The sequence below is a fragment of the Rhamphochromis sp. 'chilingali' genome, assembly GCF_963969265.1.
Source record: "Rhamphochromis sp. 'chilingali' genome assembly, chromosome: 19".
NCBI classification, from domain to species: domain Eukaryota; kingdom Metazoa; phylum Chordata; class Actinopteri; order Cichliformes; family Cichlidae; genus Rhamphochromis; species Rhamphochromis sp. 'chilingali'.
In genome coordinates this window covers 6262390-6281089 of record NC_137946.1, presented here as the reverse complement: position 1 = coordinate 6281089, position 18700 = coordinate 6262390, and the positions used below count along the sequence as shown (strand labels likewise).

Sequence of the window (18700 nt, the reverse complement as noted above, 5' to 3'; positions counted from 1 at the left end):
CATGTAGCAATAAATTATATTTTGCTATAATATATTGTTTTTGAGCATAGATAACAGGCTATGGGAAACATTCATATCATATACATATTATCAGCACTCTGTGGCTTTGTCTCTGAAAACGTGTCGAGCATTAATACGGTAATATAACACTAAGGTCTATATGCATATTTTTAAAAATAGCTCCATAATATATCAATTATGTATGAACTTAAAGAGCGTTATGTAGCTTACAAAAAACAGAAGCCAAATCAAGCACCGAACATGACTGACATACTTAACGGTAAAATCTAAAAAAAAAAAAGAAGAGAGAGATGATTTGCCTTCTACACTTCACACAAAGCTTCCATCTTATGGCATGCGGGTATTCACAACCATTATGAAGCAGTCACAATAAAGCAGGAAGTGGGATGGATTGTGTCTCGCGTCATCGGTTCACCAAAGCCTCATTGGTGAACCGATGAGGAAAGACTCAGTGACTGCGCCGATTGGATGCTGTGCCGGTGATATAAAGGGTTCGGCTAAAGGTTCAACCTCCTTTCGCTTCTCATACCGGCAGGGTTGAGTCACCGTGGCGCTAGTCCATTCCAGCCCAACAATACCCACAGTCAACCTCAGTTCAGTAACTCGGTAAGTCATTCTGAAATACATTGGTGTTAACAAAAAGTTCTAGTATATTAGTTGAATTTGCTGGCAGGATTTGCTTTATGTATGACTGATGTGCATGTTCACTGGGGAATGCTGAATTTTCTCCTCGTGTTAAATGCTTGACGGTTATTTTATTAACAAATATGTATCGCATAGTGAATTATGAAGGTGAAAGTATTCATATCCTTGTTATCGAGGCGTAATCATCGGCTCAAATGCTGCATTAAGGCTATATAATGGCGGAGGGGGAGGGGGGGTGGAGAAATCCTGACGCGTTCGAGAATGTTCTCGAACAACTGTTAAGCTACCCGGATACCCGGAATATACAGGCTTCCGGTTTTTGTTTTTTCTTTTTTTGTTGTTTTTTTTTACTCTAGAGCAAAAGTAAAAGGTTTTGTAAATCTTTTCAGATTTAATTCTTTAAATATTTTCTTGTGCTTTAGACACATTTTAATACAATAGTTTTAGTATCAAAGCACTCTAGCTTTTAGATTTCCGGTTGTACCAGTTTGCTGTGCACGTGATTTATGACTGACGCATGGCTATTGCTTGGCCATGAGCCACGCTCTTTCAAGGCGGGTTCCTTCATTTTTTTTCTGTAAGTGGGTGGGTTGTTGGAATTGGGGTTTGTTAGCCCAATAACGTTGTTAAAATGCTTAATGTTTTATGGCCAAGGGGAAAATAAAAGCTCTTAATCAAATTTATATAATCAATATAAATTTAAAAGACAACTCTAAATTAAACTTGAAGGATAATTAAAGCAAATCAACTAAAACCATATGTTTTTGTTGTACATTCTAGTTCTATTAGTCTAAATTGCCTTAAATTGAATAATTGGGTAAAATGTAGTTGTTCAATTGAATTTGACATTAAGCATGTTATAAAGGATTGAAGTAAAAAAGTTACAGGTAACTAGAAGACCAATATAAATGTAACACTGTTCTTGCATTTCTTTAGGAAACATGTCAAAGGGACCAGCAGTTGGTATTGATCTTGGGACCACCTACTCCTGTGTTGGTGTGTTCCAGCATGGCAAAGTTGAAATTATTGCCAATGACCAGGGCAACAGGACCACACCCAGTTATGTGGCCTTCACAGATACCGAGAGGTTGATCGGCGACGCAGCCAAGAATCAGGTTGCCATGAACCCCACAAACACAGTCTTCGGTAAGGGTTAAAATTTTACTTAACAGTAAAAGTCAATTTGGTTGATGAATACCAATTTTTTTTCAAGGTAGGACACCTTGAAAAAATTGGTATTCATCAACCAAATTAAGTTAACGCCTCAGTTTTACCACCCATGAGCTTGTCTTGAAGCAACTCATCTCTGTTAAAGACCAGTCTTGAGCCTTGTGGATTTGAGGGAAGAATGATAAGACTATTGCAGAAGTGTATTGCATCTTTTAAAAAAAATAACTAAATATAACTTTCTCTTTCAGATGCCAAACGCCTTATTGGCCGGAGGTTTGACGATACAGTTGTGCAATCAGACATGAAGCACTGGCCATTTAATGTCATCAATGACAATAGTCGCCCTAAAGTTCAAGTTGAGTACAAGGGTGAATCAAAATCATTCTACCCAGAGGAGATTTCCTCCATGGTGCTGACAAAGATGAAGGAGATTGCTGAAGCCTACCTCGGAAAAGTATGCTCTGAATTTTCCTTTGTGGAATAGTCGCAAGTTTTCACATGACTCATCAATTTAATGTCCATATTTTTTTTTTTACATTTCAGACTGTCAACAACGCTGTAATCACAGTGCCCGCTTACTTCAATGACTCTCAGCGTCAGGCCACAAAGGATGCTGGCACTATCTCTGGCCTGAATGTTCTGCGCATCATCAATGAGCCCACTGCAGCTGCCATTGCTTATGGGTTGGACAAAAAGGTAAATGGGTAAAAATTTATTCTGGATTATACTACTTTTTTGTTAACTGTCTGTTCTTAAGCACTATCAAATCTGTTCTCAGGTTGGATCAGAGAGGAATGTTCTCATATTTGATCTTGGTGGTGGCACCTTCGATGTATCCATCTTGACCATTGAGGATGGTATCTTTGAGGTCAAATCCACTGCTGGTGATACTCATCTTGGTGGGGAGGACTTTGATAACCGCATGGTCAACCACTTCATTGCAGAGTTCAAGCGCAAGTACAAAAAGGACATCAGTGACAACAAGAGGGCTGTCCGTCGTCTGCGCACTGCTTGCGAGAGGGCAAAGCGCACCCTGTCTTCCAGCACACAGGCCAGTATTGAAATCGACTCTTTGTATGAAGGAGTTGACTTCTACACCTCCATCACAAGGGCTCGATTTGAGGAGCTCAATGCTGACCTCTTCCGTGGCACCCTGGATCCTGTGGAGAAGTCACTCCGCGATGCCAAGATGGATAAAGGGCAGATTCATGACATTGTATTGGTTGGTGGCTCCACCCGTATCCCGAAGATCCAGAAACTTCTCCAGGATTTCTTCAATGGAAAGGAGCTCAACAAGAGCATTAATCCAGATGAAGCTGTGGCCTATGGAGCTGGTAAGTTTTCAGAGGAGAAAAAAAGCTACTGATGATAGCTGCCCTATTATAATCGGAATTTAGTTTTTATCTTGAAATAATTTTTTGTTTTTAGCTGTCCAGGCTGCCATCCTGTCTGGTGACAAGTCTGAGAATGTGCAAGACCTTCTCCTTCTGGATGTCACACCTTTGTCTCTGGGTATCGAGACTGCTGGAGGTGTTATGACTGTCCTGATTAAACGTAACACCACAATTCCTACCAAGCAGACCCAAACCTTCACCACTTACTCTGATAACCAGCCTGGTGTGCTCATCCAGGTAAGTGTAGCCTTATTTATCTTGGCCTTTTAATTGCAGTTATGTTAATTTCTGCCATTCACATTCCACTAGAGATTGAGACTCATGTTGTCAGACATTAGCATTTGTGTAGATGTGGAGTGGAAAAATTATTGGCTGACCTCTATTTCAACAGGTTTATGAGGGTGAGCGTGCCATGACAAAGGACAACAATTTGCTGGGCAAATTTGAGCTAACTGGAATCCCTCCTGCTCCTCGAGGCGTTCCCCAGATTGAAGTGACATTTGACATTGATGCCAATGGCATCATGAATGTCTCTGCTGTTGATAAGAGCACTGGCAAGGAAAACAAGATTACCATCACCAATGACAAAGGTGGGTTTTGATTGATGACAGTTTTGATTGATGACATCAAAATTCTGGCACAACTTGTGACTCTTTGCTGTCCTTCTAGGTCGGCTCAGCAAGGAGGATATTGAACGCATGGTTCAGGAAGCAGAGAAGTACAAGGCAGAAGATGATGTTCAACGTGACAAAGTGTCTGCTAAGAACGGCCTGGAGTCATATGCTTTCAACATGAAGTCCACTGTGGAGGATGAGAAGCTGGCCGGCAAGATCAGCGATGATGACAAGCAGAAGATCTTGGACAAGTGCAATGAGGTCATCAGCTGGCTGGATAAGAACCAGGTAACCCCACCCCCAAGCACACACCAGAAAAAAATCACAATAGTATCAATTGCTATGAAGGGCTTATACAATATCTATATTTTGTAGACTGCTGAGAAGGACGAGTATGAGCATCAACAGAAGGAGCTGGAGAAGGTGTGCAACCCTATCATTACCAAGCTGTACCAGAGTGCTGGAGGTATGCCTGGAGGAATGCCAGAGGGCATGCCTGGTGGCTTCCCTGGAGCCGGTGGTGCCGCTCCTGGTGGTGGATCCTCTGGACCAACCATTGAGGAGGTCGACTAAACATTCAGCTATACCAGCTGCCACCTGACGTGTTTTCTAATAAAGTAACCCTCCTAGAACAAGTAAAATGCAGGAGTGAAATTTAATGACCTAAAAACAGGGTTCAGAGATGTCATTTATGGCCATTGTTTGCAACACAGGTGCAAGGGAACAACTTGTAGTTGGCATGATTGAGCAGAGTCTTCAAATGTCAAAGTGTTTTGTGTATGGAGATGTAACTGCCTTGACAATAAATTAATCTTGCAACCCTTATGTGTTGTACATTAACTTCTAACTTGAAACTGGAAGCTCTTAATTTATCTCAAAGCAGGATCTGTAAATATCTTGGGGTGGGGTGGGCACTGTCTTAATGCTCTATTGACTAATTTGTGAAATTCTCAGGATTCTTTGTCAAATGTGAAATGAAACTAGAAATTCCTATGGCTTACCTGTAGGTAGGTTCAAAGTAAACAGGGAAAGTATCCTCCCTGTTACTTTACCACTATGGAACATGAATCTACAGAATGGGCTCAACATTTCTAACAAATACACTCCAGCTTTTTTTTTTTTTTTTTTTTTTTTTTTTTTTTTAAAGTTTTAAGTGACAATTTATTAAATGGTAAAAGGAGGAAAATAAGCATTTTGTATAACAAATTTACTAAAACAATGTTTTAACCCTTGGATGCACAGCCTACCAATATCTACACTCTTCCACAAATGGGGTCAAAAATAACCCCAAATAAAATCAGTGTTTTGCTGTAAACTTAGTACTTCAAAATCTTTAAAATGAAGAGTTGTAATATTTTTATATTTGAGGTATTCCTCATGAGGCGCTTTGCATTTTTATTAATTTTAAGGAACTGCAGTTTTTGTATCGCTTGTATCACTTTTGTATGCTTGTTCGGCATATACTGCAGAAGCTGGGTCCTTCCCTCTGAAAGGCACAAGTTGTTCATCCACTGTAACACAATCACGTGAGGATGAATTTGTGCCTGCAGTTGACCAGGAACAGGCCCCATATGTAGCAGAAAGCTGCCATGTGGTTTGTTTAGGCTCTGGTCCTCTTGTCATCAAAGTGCAAGAAACTGCAAATATCTTCAAATCTTTGAATTGACATAGTGGCCTTGTGCAATGGGTTATGCAGAGAACTCTCAAAAAACACAGACTGGTACATCCCAGTTCTTCTCACTTCCTGCAAGAATGGCCAATCAAATGAAGTCCATTAGCTTATGTTTGATTACATTTTTCCACTCTTTTCCCCTGTCTGTGGCTACTCTTTGTGCCTGCATGTCAGCACCTCTTCTATTAGGCTACGTTCACATTGCAGGCGAAAGCGCATCAAATCCGACTGTTTTGACCCTATGTGACCCATATCCGATCATGGTAGGACAGTGTGAACGGCACAAATCCGATCTGAGTCACTTTCGTATTTGGTACTGAATCGCAGGCACGTGCAGAGCGGGGGGCTGGAGGGGCTTGAGCACCCGCCCCTTTCCTGATGGGTGCCCAAAGTGCCCTTTTGTTGAGGAAACTTTTAAAAAATGTTTAATTTTTTTTATGTGTGCGTGCGTGCGGAGTCCTGTCTGTGCCCCTCAACAATAATATATACTATAATCACAGTTTTGCTAAATAAAAGGATCTGGCTTGCATCAGTCACATGATCACATTTAACCAATGATCGCCCTTGACGGCAGAACGCGCTGGTTATGAGACGGGAAAGAGCTCACAAAAAGCACGCGCATTTTTTGCGGTCCAGAGCCGTAGGAGAAACACAAGTTAACTCAGAGATACAGACTGATGCGACAAAACCAGTAAGTAGGTGTACAGCGTACACTGTAGTGTGTAGCACACAGGAGTATTAGCTTATTACGTACACGTTGGTAAGCTGTCTTGTGGCAACTGACGAACTGAAACAAACGAGCGTGCTGTGTGTGCAACAGCGCGACAAACATTACCTGTCCTTTTATTAACTGCACAAGTAGTGCTGATCATAGCTGCTGGCTACCTGTGTAAGGCTGTCATGGGTCTGTAGCTCTGTCAGCGTTTTAGGGAACATATTTAGTTTTAAAGTAAGTTACAGAGCTTTTCCTGTCTTTCTGGAGGGATTATAGTTCACTAAAAACGATCTAATATGCATGTCCACATAATTATGCATTATTATAATATTTTAAAAAACACGCTGTATTTTAAAGAACATACATTAAGAAGCAGATTATATTAGATTTATATTTTAAATAAGACAAAATTTGGATTTTACAGCAGTGAAATTATTGTATGTCTACAGTTTAAAAATGTAATAAGCTTTGCCCCTGCACAGAGTGGATAGTGAAACAAATGGAATCATCATAATGACATTATTTCATATTTATTACTTCCCCCTCCTCTTTGCTTTATTATTGTATCTCTAGTAATAAATAATAATGTAAAGATTCTGGATCAGCACCATGATGCCCACAGTATATACAGTATTCTGAAGAAGGTCTAAAACGTCACTGTGTGTGCGTGCATGTGTGTGTTTTATTTAGATGGATTTTTAAAAAAAATACTCATGATATAACATTGTCCAGACATGGCTGGTAAGGACATGAGGAGGAAACAGTAGAGCTATGTGAGGCTACTAAAGGCAGTGCTATAACATTTTTCTCTCATCATTTTATTATAGATTAAGTGCAAGAGTTGTTAGGTGTGGATAATTTTTTGTTGCCTTATGGTTCCAAGCGCTGTCACCAATCTTTGCATTTTGTTATTATCTCATGACACTTGTTTAATCAGCTACCATCTCTCCTATGGACTCTTTAATGTCTACAGTCTCAGATCAGCACAGCCCTGCCCTCCAGCACTATCAGCAGCAGGAGCAGCAGAAACCCCTCAACAGCAACATTGTACCCATCAGGTAAAACATCGGCTACGTTTGCTTTGCCTTGTTGCCCATATTAGATTCTTGATGACTGTGTGTTGTTGTTATTCAGCCTGGTTCAATGCGCCCCTTTTTAACTTTGAGCACCCGCCCCTTTAAACCTCTCTGCACGGCCCTGCTGAATCGGATACATATCTGATGTTTCAGAAAGTGACTGCTGTTTGAATGGTCATGTCGCATTAAATCCGTCTTTTATGTCACTGACACAAGACAGAAGCCAATTATCAGCGCCTGATAAGACATCGTGAATGCTTCCTGGGCATCCCTTGTAGATGTTAGTGAAGACAACGTTGGAGAAACGTGAACATTTTATTTGTACTGTATAATCTGCAGATTCTGACAGAAATCTGCAGCTATCCTTTGAAGCACCGCTCCTCTCTCAAACATCAATAAGGATAATTATTAGACCGTATGTAAATAACAAAAGCAAAATTGGGAAACGTAAAGTCGGAAACAAATCTTTATATTAATCTCCAGTGTTGGGGAGTAACAGAATACATGTACCGCCGTTACGTATTTAAAATACAAAATATGAGTAACTGTATTCCATTACAGTTACCGTTTAAAAGGGTGGTATTCAGAATACAGTTACTTTGTTGAAATAAATGGATTACACTGCGGTACTTTCCTGTTTCATATTGTCGCGGGTCAGGGCTGTTTGGGTTTTGTTTGACAGCTATGTTCTGTTGTTCCAGGCGGCAGCGTTACGGTTGCCATGGTTACAGGGCGACGCTCTCTCTGCGACTGTGTGTTTCCTGGGTGAGAGAGCGCCTTTTCGTTGTTGTTGTTGTTGTTGTTGTGCTAAGCTAACAGGCAGAATGCTACAAGCATAGCTCTAAAGAATGTAGCATCATGGGCAGTGTAGTCCGTGTTGCAGGGAGAATGGACTGCCATACACGTTATGGGTCTGTGAGCGCGAGGAGGTAGAAAAAGGGGAGTGGAAAGGTACGAGTTGTCATCGAGGAAAAACGGGAGCTGGAAGCATGTAAATATAATAATAATTATATTTACAGCCTATGGGTGGCTGTAGCTCAGGTGGGAGAGCAGGTCAGCCACTAATCAGAACGTCGGTGGTTCGATCCCAGGCTGCCTCCTGGCTGCATGCCAAATATCCTTGGGCAAGATACTAACCCCGTGTTTGCTTACTGGTGGTGGTCAGAGGGCCCGGTGGCGCCAGTGTCCGGCAGCCTCTCCTCTGTCAGTGCGCCCCAGGGCAGCTGTGGCTACCATAGCTTGCCGTCGCCAGTGTGTGAATGTGTGTGTGAATGGGTGAATGACTGAATGTAGTGTGAAGCGCTTTGGGGTCCTTAGGGACTAGAAAAGCGCTATACAAATGCAGGCCATTTACCATTTATAACCACTGAAGCCAAGAAGAGAGCCTGACGAGCCCAGTTGTAAGTAAGTTCGTGTTTTCCTCCGAAAACAATACGTTCCGTTGAGTTGAGCATTGAGCGTTCCTTTCAACGCCTCTCTCTGTCTCTCGCAAGAAAAGTTGACCCACACAACAAAGTAAAGCTATTTTTCGGCTACGAGCCGACAGGGACCCCGCCGTATTAGTCAGAGGTCCCTTTACTACAGTTCGGAGTCGCGGACCTTCAGTAATAGTAATAAATCACACAGCAATAGTACATTCACGTTGTTGTAAAAAGCATGATAATATATTAAGTAATCCAAAGTATTCAGAATACGTTACTGTCATTGAGTAACGTAACGGAATACGTTACAGAATACATTTTGGGGCATGTATTCTGTATTCTGTAATGGAATACATTTTAAAAGTAACCTTCCCAACACTGTTAATCTCAGACATTCACCGTCAACTTAACTCTTTAGGAGCTCCTGACTCTGAAGTAGACTTCCTGGTTCCCCCACTGTCGTCCTGTCAGTGATTTTCAAGCTTTACTCTTCTCTCCATAACTGACGTATCTAATCTCATTAAAAAATCTAAGTCATCCACCTGTCAACTTGACCCTCTCCCTACTGTGTTAGTTAAAGCCTGTCTTCCCTCGTTAGCACCTCTCATAACCAATATTATTCATTCCTCCCTGAACACTGGAATTGTTCCTGAAGCACTGAAAACGGCTTCTGTTATCCCAATTCTCAAAAAGCCTGGTGCAGACCCCAATAACTTTAATAATCTTCGCCCTATATCAAATCTCCCCTTTATTTCAAAAATTCTTGAAAAAGTTGTCGCCGCCCAGCTTCATTTACATCTCAATGACCATAATCTCTATGAACAATTTCAATCTGGTTTCCGCCCCAATCATAGCACAGAAACTGCTCTGTTAAGAATTACCAATGACCTTCTGATGGCAGCTGATTCTGGTCTCCTATCCATTCTCATCCTTCTTGATCTTAGTGTGGCGTTTGATACCATTTCTCACAATATTCTCCTGAACCGGTTAGCTTCCATTGGTATTAGTCACACCCCCCTTGCCTGGTTTACCTCCTATCTCTCAGACTGCACTCAGTTTATCCAACTTAAATCCCATTCTTCAACTCTATCCTGTTTCTGCTGGTGTGCCCCAGGGTTCAGTATTGGGGCCTCTTCTATTCATTATTTATATGCTTCCTCTTGGTTATATATTCTGAAAATATAATATAAATTTTCACTGTTATGCCGATGACACCCAGCTCTACCTTTCTTCATCCTTCCCACCTACTTCCCTCTCAGACTGTCTTATTGAGATTAGATCCTGGTTCTCCTCCAATTTCCTCAAACTTAACAGTAATAAAACTGAAGTTTTACTTGTTGGTACACCATCTATCTTAACCAAATCCCACAGTTTTTCCATTAACATTGAAAATTCTCCCACCCTTCCCTCCCCTCAGGTTAAGAGTTTGGGTGTCACACTTGATAATACTCTTTCATTCCAGTCTCACATTAATTACATAACCTGGTCTGCTTACTTCCATTTACGTAATATTAACCGACTCCACCCCTTCCTTACTCCCCATGCTGCCGTCATCCTTGTCCATAGTCTTATTACATCCCGTATTGATTACTGTAATTCCCTCCTATTTGGTCTCCCTAAAAGGTCCCTTCATAAACTCCTTCTTCAAAATTCTGCAGCTTGGATTATAACCCGTACTCCGTTAAGTGCTCATATTACCCCAGTTCTTCAGCAGCTTCACTGGTTGCCCATCGAAGCCAGGATAAATTTTAAAATCTTACTTCTTACATACAAGTGTATCCATAAATCTGCTCCTTCATATTTGTGTGACCTGCTCCATATCACCACTGTTTCTCGCCCTCTCAGGTCATCATCTGCTATTCATCTTACTGTTCCGTCCTCACACCTTATTACTATGGGGAACAGAGCTTTCAGTCGCTCTGCTCCCCGGCTCTGGAACTCTTCCTCCTGCACTAAGAAATATTGACTCCCTCTCCGTATTTAAGACACAGCTCAAAACACATCTGTTTAAACTGGCTTATTCACTTTAATGCTGATTTTATCTGTTGTCATGCTCCGTTTTGTAATTTTAACTTATTTTATCTATTTTATGACTACTGTTCCTTTTATTAATTGTGTTTTTTGTAAGGTGACCTTAGGTTTCTGAAAGGCACCCTAAAATAAAATGTATTATTATTATTATTATTATTATTATTATTAAGGGCCGTCAGTCAAACAATACTGTCTGTAGGGCTGCCACGATTAATTGACTACAGCAACTATCAAAATCGTCGATGACTGATTTAATAGTCGACGCGTCATTTGAAGCTTTGTAAGATCACAAAAGACGCAGTAATAAGTAGTAGGATTTAAGAGTGTAATAACGGACTGAAACAGAAGATGGCAGCACTGCATGTACAAGGATGCCAGCTGCCGTTAAACCCCGAAGAAGAAGAAGTAGCTCTGTCCCAGAATTCATAGCGCAGCCCAGCTCAGTTTCCAACAATGGTGGCAGCTAGTTAGTGTTAATATTACTCTTATTATTCTTTCTGGGTTACAAAATAAACATTTAACATATGTTCAGGCGAGAATGTAGCTGTGTAAACCTCAAATATCTGCTCAGTTGATCAAGACGCCACATATTTTCAAAAGCGCTCTGACATTTTCGGAGACGTCTGTTACCCACTAGCACGATAGCTAGCCGGGGGCAAGGCTCACTAGAGCCCGTGAGAACACCGGACTCCCGGCAAATCGTCTTTCCGTCTTTCGCTACTCAGGTTACTCAGGTCACATTTTATTTGTAGTGTGAACGAGCAGACAAAAAAAATCAGATTTGATCAAAAAATCTGAATTGAGCATTAAGACCTGCAGTGTGAATGTAGCCTTATATTATCAGACATGAACATCTTCCATGCATCTACTGGGGAGACAGTACTACAGGGAGTGCAGAATTATTAGGCAAATGAGTATTTTGTCCACATCATCCTCTTCATGCATGTTGTCTTACTCCAAGCTGTACAGTCTCGAAAGCCTACTACCAATTAAGCATATTAGGTGATGTGCATCTCTGTAATGAGAAGGGGTGTGGTCTAATGACATCAACACCCAATAGGGCTTTGGAGCGTGATGTCACGGGGGTGGGCGTGGAAAGGATTTTGGCCCAATCCGCCATTTTGGGGGTCTAGCGCAAGTGAAAAGGGAGCGAAGTCACACACAACAGCCATGGTTCGTATTTGCTGCAATGTTCGATCACACGACCGGCAAGAGAATAAGGTTGAAAATGGTTTATCTTTTCATTCTTTCCCAACCTGGAAGCAACATGAGGCAGCTCGTGTATCGGATGTTACCAAACGAAGGCGTCTAGCCTGGATAGCAGCTGTGAGACGAGCTGATGTGCAGTTCGCTTCCATCTCCAAATATCTGTTGGTGCTCCAGACATTTTCATTCCGGTAAGTTTTAAATATGTTCATATCACTCTTTATAGCCTATTAGTTTTATTTTCTATGCGCTCTGAGGTCATAGCAAATTAGAACAAACATCCTACTGAGTGATTTTGCAGAACTACCTTCTATTTATAGAGTTGCTAATTATTTGGCATTATTGCAGCAAACCAGCCTATGAAATGGATGACATCGTGACTGGGTTCCAGTGCTACACAAGGGACCTGCTTCAAACATACCACCATGCCAATCAGATTACTTCTTCCATGTGAGGGTGAAGAGGTGACCCTCCTGGATAAGATGGTGAAGGTTTGCTGCGTTTTGGTGAACAGTGTGATAATAAAACCAGGGGAGAATGAAACTTGCTCCTGTTAAATATTCTTAAGTATTGTGCTGTTAAAATTGCTGTATTTTTTCAAAAGATACAGTAAATAATGTTAGTAGTGGGTGATATCATGTAAACACTCATGATTTTGTGTAAACATTTTGTCATTTGTAAACTATAAATGACATGGATTCTACATTGTAACTGATGTGATGTTCTTTAAGGTGGTTTTAATAAAAAAAAAAAAGAGGCAAAAATTTGTTTGTTTCTTTATTCAACTTTTGAACAGTGGTACTCAGTCAGTATATATTCAGTAAATGCAAATTATTTACACGGCAGTGCACTACAGGCATAAATCTAGACCCCTAGATAAAACATTATGGGTCATTCCCACAACCCACAGCTTTACTGTGTTCCAGCAAAGTATCCAATAGCAGTGACAACTCCTCCAAAGTAGCAGGTGGGATTTTTCTGTTTTGAGGACGGCTCCTTTTACCTGTCAATACGGATGGTCTGTTTATATTTTGATCAAGAGCCTTTTTTTTGGGCAGCTGAAGAGGAGAAGTCTATCTTATGGCCAACCTCTGGCTGTATCTTGGTCATATTACCCAGCAAAACCCAGTATGCAGGTTCATCTGTAACTGCCCTTGTGCCACGGATCAACACTGTTGCTTCTACATTAAACAGAAGAGCAGCAACATGGCTGCAGGTCTCTGCGACTCCGGCTATACAGGTGCAGTGGGCTGCTTCAACCTTCCCTGTGATGCTCACAGTGACCCATGGCTGCAATGCTGGTTCAGTCAGTCTTTGAGAGTGCAGTACCTGAAACACACACAGACAAAGTTCATTTAAAGACAAGAACTATGAGCCAAGGCTGACATAAATGTGTTTTATCTACTTTATCATAAATGTAACAAAGTGTTTAGAAAGTTAGCACATACATGTAATTTTTGATTTTTTTATGTATCCATCTATAGAACGCTGCATGTTATATTCTAAATCTGCCTGTTCTCTGTCAGAAACCTGCCTGCAGAAAAATGAACCTAAAGTATGTAATGCAAGGATGTAATCACTTTCAAGATGGAGAAAGCATAAAGTGACAATTATGAATCACTTAATATGATAAGGAGATTCTGCAGGTCATTAATCAATGTATAAAACTAAAATAAAATGTATTTTTAGTGACACAGGATACAAACATGGAAGCAAGATGTATAATTAGGATTATTTATAATAAATATGAATAAATTAGTGCAATTTCTTTAACCATAAAGAATAACAATCCTTCAGGACAATGTCACATCAATGCACTGAACTCATTATGTTATCCACCTAACAGCCTCCACATGTTCTCACTGTAATTTCCCCCTCATGAATGAATTTATGCTGCACTAATCTGAATGTTTGCAGGGAAATCAAACGCATTTCACACGCAGTACTCAAGCTGACTTACCTTTGTTTGAATGACGACTTGTACGCGCTGACTCCACAGACAAGGTCAGGCTATGTCAATAGCGGTTGGTCTTCAGGGTTTCTACTCCACGGCCGTATTTCATACGGGTCCACATTTCCAATGCACGCTATTTTCTGCAAGTACCACTGCTTTGCCTCTGGACGCAATCGGTCTCTATACAGTTCATTCTCTTTTGAGCTGCTTTTAAGCATCTTTCTTGTAGTCATCATTCCAACACAGTGTGTTTGTTTTGATTCGTAGACCCCGAAAATGGCGCTGCGCTCCCATAATGCATTGCGGCGTGACGTCAACTCCAAAGCCCTATATCAGGTGTGCATAATTATTAGGCAACGTTCTTTCCTTTGGCAAAATGGGTCAAAAGAAGGACTTGACAGGCTCAGAAAAGTCAAAAATAGTGAGATATCTTGCAGAGGGATGCAGCAGTCTCAAAATTGCAAAGCTTCTGAAGCGTGATCATCGAACAATCAAGCGTTTCATTCAAAATAGTCAACAGGGTCGCATGAAGCGTGTGGAAAAACCAAGGCGCAAAATAACTGCCCATGAACTGAGAAAAGTCAAGCGTGCAGCTGCCAAGATGCCACTTGCCACCAGTTTGGCCATATTTCAGAGCTGCAACATCACTGGAGTGCCCAAAAGCACAAGGTGTGCAATACTCAGAGACATGGCCAAGACGACCACCACTGAACAAGACACACAAGCTGAAACGTCAAGACTGGGCCAAGAAATATCTCAAGACTGGTTTTTCTAAGGTTTTATGGACTGATGAAATGAGAGTGAGTCTTGATGGGCCAGATGGATGGGCCCGTGGCTGGATTGGTAAAGGGCAGAGAGCTCCAGTCCGACTCAGACACCAGCAAGGTGGAGGTGGAGTACTGGTTTGGGCTGGTATCATCAAAGATGAGCTTGTGGGGCCTTTTTGGGTTGAGGATGGAGTCAAGCTCAACTCCCAGTCCTACTGCCAGTTTCTGGAAGACACCTTCTTCAAGCAGTGGTACAGGAAGAAGTCTGCATCCTTCAAGAAAAACATGATTTTCATGCAGGACAATGCTCCATCACACGCGTCCAAGTACTCCACAGCGTGGCTGGCAAGAAAGGGTATAAAAGAAGAAAAACTAATGACATGGCCACCTTGTTCACCTGACCTGAACCCCATTGAGAACCTGTGGTCCATCATCAAATGTGAGATTTACAAGGAGGGAAAACAGTACACCTCTCTGAACAGTGTCTGGGAGGCTGTGGTTGCTGCTGCACTCAATGTTGATGGTGAACAGATCAAAACACTGACAGAATCCATGGATGGCAGGCTTTTGAGTGTCCTTGCAAAGAGAGGTGGCTATATTGGTCGCTGATTTGTTTTTGTTTTGTTTTTGAATGTCAGAAATGTATATTTGTGAATGTGGAGATGTTATATTGGTTTCACTGGTAAAAATAAATAATTGAAATGGGTATATATTTGTTTTTTGTTAAGTTGCCTAATAATTATGCACAGTAATAGTCACCTGCACACACAGATGTCCCCCTAAAATAGCTAAAACTAAAAACTACTTCCAAAAACATTCAGCTTTGATATTAATGAGTTTTTTGGGCTCATTGAGAACATGGTTGTTGTTCAATAATAAAATTATTCCTCAAAAATACAACTTGCCTAATAATTCTGCACTCCCTGTAAACCCAGGTGCAAGCCCTGGCCGATTATTCAGAATATTGTGGCTAGAGCAGTAAGAGGGGCTCATTCTGTTAGACACAATATCCATTTCCTCTTCAGAGGACTCATCAGAGGACGCCTCTGTATCTGACTGGCTTTGTTCAGCGGGGGGGGGGGGGGGGGGGGGACAATAGTCTGGGTCCTCTATATCTGAGATGTCACATTCTGAGTCAATGCCTCCGATGGGCTCTTCATCCCATCCGTCCTGAATCATTTGTAGGGCAAGGTCCACAGGGATCCTAGCTGGCCTCATAACAGCCATGATACTATAGACTCTATAGTATAGAGTCTATAGTATAGACTATTAAGAAGAAGAAGAAAAAAACATCAGAAAGGACAGTGTTTGAAATGTACAGAAAACTATAAATCATGTATGTTATTGTGTAAAAATGAATTCCTGATCCATCACAAGTGTAAGTCAGAGTTGCTAAGAATGAAAGTTTCATAGAAGGCTCCATAGGACCTGTTTGGGGTCATTTCTGACCCCACTTGTGGAAGAGTGGGGTAGTGATACAAAAACTGCATTTTTTTTTAATTAATGAAAAAATAAATAAAAATGCAAACGACCTCATGTTACAAACATATTTTATGAGCAATACCTGGAATATGAATATATTACAACTTTTCATTTGAAAGATTTTGAAGCTAGAAAAACAACCTCACGTGTGCATCTAAGGGTTAAAACACATTTTTAAAACAAATATTACCCTATCACAAACCAAAAATAATTGGGACTTTAACAGAATTATATGGATCAAATTAGTGTTCAAGTGAAATAATTCTCGTTTCCGTAATTATAATGGTGGGTAGGAAGTAGAGCTGGGCGATAGAACGATAACGATATGTATTGCGATATAACTTTTTCTCGATAGAAAAATTTAACTATTGCAATAGACCTCGCTGCTCTTGTCCTCTTAAAAAAAAAAAGAAAAAAAAAGGACAGCCAATCCAAATTAAGTAGCGCAGAGCCGAACCAATCACAGCCGCAGCGTCACGTCACGTCACGAAATCTAGCTCCACCTGCTGCTTTGGCATGTTCATAGCAGCGTTTTCCTTCATTTCTGCCTTTATGTGTGGACGGGATTATTTTTTAAAACGAAAAATCTCCGTTTTCAAAAATACCTGTGTACGTGTGGACGTAGCCTCAGTCTCTGACTGGAAGCGCTAATTCGTCATTCGGCTTTTGTCAGACTAAAGTAACTGTTAAAACTGTTTGAAAAGCTAAGCTATACAACAAGGAGAGATTGAGAATTTCCTTTTAGTTCTCAGTTTATTTGATATTGACAAAAGTTAGTCAGTTTTGTCTGTTCTTCTGTAAAACAAACTAAGATTTATTTTTAGAATTAATATTTTGTTTCTAAGTGGAATTGACAATTTAGTCTGTTTCATTTGTTCTATTTTGAAACTTAAACGCTTTAGCGGCTGCCTTTTGTGTAGTTTGCAATATTTGCCTTTATTTATCTGAAAAAGTCTCATGTTCCTTAAGTACATCTACCCTGTTGAACTTATTATGGGAAATAAATATTTAAATAAAAACAAGCTGCTGATTATTTCACATTTTACTTGTGAGCAACGGCACATTTAAATCTTACAAATATAGTTATTTGGCTTATATCGTGATAGATATCGTTATCGCCTGAAATGAAAAAAACATATCGTGATATGAAAAAATCTTATATCGCCCAGCTCTAGTAGGAAGCTATATTATGTAGAGCAGATTACTGTGCAGCAGAATACTGGCATAACAGGATTGTCTTTTTGTCACCTAACCTTAACACAACCTGTCCAATCCCAAATGGGATGGTTGAAATTGTACCTGGATTACGTTATATTTTTTTCAATCGGCCTTTTATTTTGAAAACCCTAAACAGGAATCATTAAATACAACCATATAATTTTATCTTATTCTATGCATTATAAGTTAAAAAGACAGACATGGAATTTTCTGTTTCATAAACTATTTACAGTAGCTTCTCTACCATTTCTTCTTTCATTTGGCAGTTTTACCGTCGAAAAAGACAGCTATTTCTCCTCTGCTGAACTTGACTCTCAGGCCACTATTATATTTATTTAGTCACATATAGTTTTTAAGTGGTGGAAACAAGCTGTTGTAGATTTTACTAATCTCCTTGGGCCCATTGTTCCATTGGAAGACTAAATTTAGGGTTAAGCATTTCTTGTTGGATAGTCGAAATCACATTTATTATACAAAGAAATTCATGGTCGACTCAATGACTACAAGGTGCACAGGTCCTGTGGTTGTTGGCTCCTGTGACAATTACAACTCTTCTGGTAAAGTTTAAGCAGAGGTGGATCGAGTATCCAAAAATTGTACTCAAGAGTAGCATTACTTTAAAATATTATTACTCAAGTAAAAGTGAAAAGTAGTCTTCAAAAATGTTACTCAAGTAAGAGTAAAAAAGTACTTAGTGAAAAGCCTACTCAAGTAGCGAGTAACTGTTTGAAATGTCTGATTTGTTTTATAAATAAATGCTATCAGACAAACAAAAATAAATAAATATACAAATTTTAGTATTTTCAACAGGAATATATGTAAAAATATCAACAATTTTTTTTCCAGATTTCAGTTTTTCACAACATAAAGCTTTTTTCACCAATACCTACAGTAAATAATATAAACATATAAACAGTACAAACAATGAAAAGATATGCTGTAAACTTGCTCCAAATGGCACAGCAGCCTCAGAGAAAACATTAGAACGAGGCCACTTCAACATATGTACATACAAGGCAGCTCAGTTTAACATAAATTGTATGGGTTTGCATTTATTTCTGCATATTTAGGAAAAATGTGCCATTTCTTCACTCAGTGAAGTGATGGTTAAGCTTCAGCAGCAGTTTGCTCTCAAGGTTCTTGCTGTGAAGCTGTAACTGTTTAGCAGTGAACAGGAGTCCTGCATGACTGAGAAGTCCTTCACAAGCTTCAGATGCATGAAGAGCTGTATTGATTTTGATCAACAGCTTCTTGATGTGAGGAACGCCATGCAATAGATCCACACCTCCAGTGAATGGACATGAAAGGTACCTC

The 18700-nt window shown here is 40.2% G+C and overlaps 1 protein-coding gene and 1 long non-coding RNA gene across 2 annotated transcripts; both read left to right on the top strand.

The window, feature by feature from the left end:
* Positions 1 to 471: 471 nt before the first annotated feature.
* On the top strand, positions 472 to 4669 carry hspa8 (heat shock protein 8). Its single transcript, XM_080867544.1, has 9 exons — positions 472 to 627; positions 1603 to 1812; positions 2085 to 2290; positions 2380 to 2532; positions 2615 to 3170; positions 3265 to 3467; positions 3622 to 3820; positions 3900 to 4132; positions 4220 to 4669. The coding sequence occupies exons 2-9, from the start codon at positions 1608 to 1610 to the stop codon at positions 4415 to 4417; spliced, it is 1953 nt and encodes a 650-aa protein (XP_080723670.1). The 5' UTR covers positions 472 to 627; positions 1603 to 1607; the 3' UTR covers positions 4418 to 4669.
* Positions 4670 to 7038: 2369 nt separating this feature from the next.
* LOC308386923 lies at positions 7039 to 12513 on the top strand. The gene is made up of 3 exons (XR_013969874.1): positions 7039 to 7289; positions 12023 to 12156; positions 12314 to 12513. It is a non-coding gene; the product is annotated as an uncharacterized lncRNA (long non-coding RNA).
* The last annotated feature ends 6187 nt before the right edge of the window (positions 12514 to 18700 follow it).

Bases quoted from the DNA above. Each gene is read 5' to 3' on its own strand.
- hspa8 (XM_080867544.1), top strand. From the start codon at position 1,608: ATGTCAAAGGGACCAGCAGTTGGTATTGATCTTGGGACCACCTACTCC. The intron at 3,468-3,621 runs GTAAGTGTAGCC...CTATTTCAACAG, and splicing joins AGCCTGGTGTGCTCATCCAG to GTTTATGAGGGTGAGCGTGC. The intron at 3,821-3,899 runs GTGGGTTTTGAT...CTGTCCTTCTAG, and splicing joins TACCATCACCAATGACAAAG to GTCGGCTCAGCAAGGAGGAT.